Source organism: Phalaenopsis equestris, unplaced genomic scaffold (assembly GCF_001263595.1).
Source record: "Phalaenopsis equestris unplaced genomic scaffold, ASM126359v1 Scaffold000054, whole genome shotgun sequence".
NCBI classification, from domain to species: Eukaryota; Viridiplantae; Streptophyta; class Magnoliopsida; order Asparagales; family Orchidaceae; genus Phalaenopsis; species Phalaenopsis equestris.
This window is the reverse complement of record NW_018164496.1, coordinates 1,076,431-1,079,442: the sequence shown is the minus strand read 5'-3', so window position 1 is coordinate 1,079,442 and position 3,012 is coordinate 1,076,431. Positions and strand designations below refer to the sequence as shown.

The following is a 3,012-nucleotide window of genomic DNA, read 5'->3' as shown; positions in this document are numbered from 1 at the left end:
CAGAACCTTAATCCATTTTCTTTAGAATTTTGAATATGAATCCATATCAGGATCTGAGCCTTTACAAGGAAACCTAACGGTTGTTTCTTAGAGCTTCCTTTTTTTTTTCTTTTTTGGAAATTTCTGCTTTTGACGACATTTTTGCTCTACTTTTTTTTATGGCTGAGATATGGTTTTCCTGCTTTACAGGCCCCTTAATGGTAGTGGGCTTTCTTTTTTAGTTCCTTTGGGGATAAGTATTCATACTAGCTTTCAGAGTCATGCCTACTACCATTGGTGCGGTTTCCTAAGTTCTTTTTGCTTTAATTTTATATACTTTTGCATGTTTATTAACGCTGTCTGCTTCACTCGCATTTGCTAGATTTCTTCAAATTCCATAAATCATAAATATAATATAAGAGTGATAAATACTGTGTAACATAAACCAAAAAATGAAAAAAGGAGGCATGTACATGCATACCATATGTTTACTTATTTAGCACCCGAACTTTCATATTTACATGCATAGCACTCAAATCCTTAACATGACATCAAACATACCATCATTATGAAATTTTAAAAATTGAAATTCGCCTTTTCATGCATAGTTTTATAACACCAGGGTGTTATAAGTGTAAATATAAAACTTTAGGTGTTAGATATGTAAATACAAAAGAATTGTGTATGTAAATTTCCCAAAAAAAATGTTATAAACAGTGAATGAATAAGACAAATAATACACACATGCCACATATCATTAATCCAATGAAACAAAATACTTTTTGGAGACAATGCATTTACTCTTTAACTTTTTTATCCCAACATTTTCACTATAATGTCCATAAATAATTTGTCACTTTCATATCAGTCTTAAATCTAAAGTCATTATCTCGGTACATATAGTGAACAATAAACAATCCCTTCCTACCAAAACACTGCTAACGAGCATATCTCACCTCAGTTTTTTGTGAACAAAATTACAGAACCTAAGCCACCTTTTCCAAATCAGTAGTGTTTCTTCTCTTTCATTACAGCAAATTCATATTTGTGTTAGCTCTCCAGATATGGGATGCACAGCTTCAAAACGTGACGATGAGGAAGCCATGAGGCTTTGCAGGGACAGAAAGAACTTTATAAAGCAGGCAATGGAGCAAAGAAACAGGTTTGCTTCTGATCATATTGCTTATGCTCAGTCATTAAGAAGAGTTTCAGCTGCTCTTAGTCAGTTTACAGATACTGATTGCGACCATGACTTTTTCTTCACCTCAAACTTAATTCCTATAAAATCACTAAAATCAGAACAGATAAAGCCTAAGAAGAGCCCTGCTAGCCTGGTTAATTTCTTGAGATTAGGTGGAAATCCTTTAGTTTCTGTTGAGGAAGAGCCTGAAGCAGAAGAAACTGGAAGGATAGAAAACTTCTATTCCATGGATCAGCATAGTGGGATCAACAATATGCAGTGGGACCAACTATGGAACCCTTTTCTCTCATTGGATTCTTATGGGTACCCCTCAAGCTTTGGGAGAATAATAGATGATGATGATGATGATGTAGATGGGCTTAGGCAGATTAGAGAAGAAGAAGGAATTCCTGAACTAGAAGATGTGGATGGTGAGGAAAATAAAGAAAATTTAAAGTTTTGGAAGGGTGAGAAAAAGAATGAGAAGCCAAAATCTGAATCTAAGCATGATGGAGTAGAAACTAGTGAGAAAGTGCCAGAATTAGAGAATAAGTCACCAGGTTCAGAAAGTACCGCAGAATCAGAAACTGGAGGTACAGTGAATCTCGAAACACCTAATCGAAGAAAATTGGGAGGAGCAAATGGTGTAGAAGAAACTCCAGGTTACACTGTATATGTGAACAGAAGGCCGGCGAGCATGGCAGAGGCCATGAAAGATATCGAGAACCAGTTCATGAGAATCTGTGATTCTGCCCGTGAGGTTTCGGTAATCCTAGAAGCAAGCAGAGTTCGAAATTCTACTGTTTCAAGTGAGCTAGCAGGTAAAGTTATTCATGATAAGCAATTCTTAACATTTGTTGATAATATTTATGTTTAAGTGTCAAAACAGTCCCCTAACTATTTAAAGGATTCATTTTAGTCCCTGAGTATATAAAAGTGCCAAATTAATCCCGAGACTCCTTAAATTGAGTCTGAAATAGACATGGTTGAGACAATTTCAGCCTATATTAAAAGAGTCTAGGACTAAAATGACCCCCTGTAAAGAGTCAGGGGACTATTTTGATATTTTTCTCATTTATATTTATAATGTTGTTCTGAAACTATAAGAATAAAACCATGGTTATCTAGCAACAGCAAGGATGATGAACCCAGTTACTTTTGTTCGTCCATCAACATCAAAAATCGGGCAATCCTCTTCTAGTTCAAAGGAGGACAACAATGGCCTCTACTGCATGATCCCAGTAAGCCATAAAGCCACTCTGGATAGACTATATGAATGGGAGAAAAAGTTGTATGAAGAAGTAAAGGTGATTCCTGTAATTATGAGGATTAGCTCAAGAATTAAGTTTTGTTTGATGATTTACTACTAAAATTCTTACTGACAGGCTGGAGAATGGGTGCGAGTCGAATATGAAAGGAAATGCGAGCAGCTGAGTCATCATGACATTTATGGAGAGGAACCGTCTGCCGTAGAACGAACAATAGTAGCCATAAGAGAACTTCACACCCACGTTAAAGTTCATATTCGTACAGTAGAATCAATTTCTAAAAGGATTGAAGCATTGAGGGATGCAGAATTGTGTCCTCAGCTTATGAAGCTAATCCAAGGGTATATATCTCTTAACTTTATGAGTATCAGTCAAATGTTGCATATAATTTTGGAAATTTACATACCTAGCACACAATTCTTATGTATTTACATTTCTGACACCTAAACTTTCATATTTAAATACATAACATTAGGTATTTCACTTTTAAAAAGTGATAATAGTACTATTTTTATGTGATATTAAGGATTTGAGTGCTATGCGTGTAAATATAAAGTTTAGGTGTGAGATATGTAATTGTGTGCT

At 35.2% G+C, this 3,012-nt stretch overlaps 1 protein-coding gene across 2 annotated transcripts; it reads left to right on the top strand.

Moving 5' to 3' along the window:
* Positions 1 to 874: 874 nt before the first annotated feature.
* On the top strand, positions 875 to 2,768 carry LOC110019330 (the record flags this gene model as incomplete). 2 transcript variants are annotated; one of them, XM_020716959.1, is given in 3 exon segments in its annotated part: positions 875 to 1,980; positions 2,294 to 2,466; positions 2,545 to 2,768. In XM_020716959.1, coding segments are annotated over 3 exon segments (1,334 nt in total), but the record flags the coding sequence as incomplete, so codon positions are not given.
* Between the last annotated feature and the right edge of the window lie 244 nt (positions 2,769 to 3,012).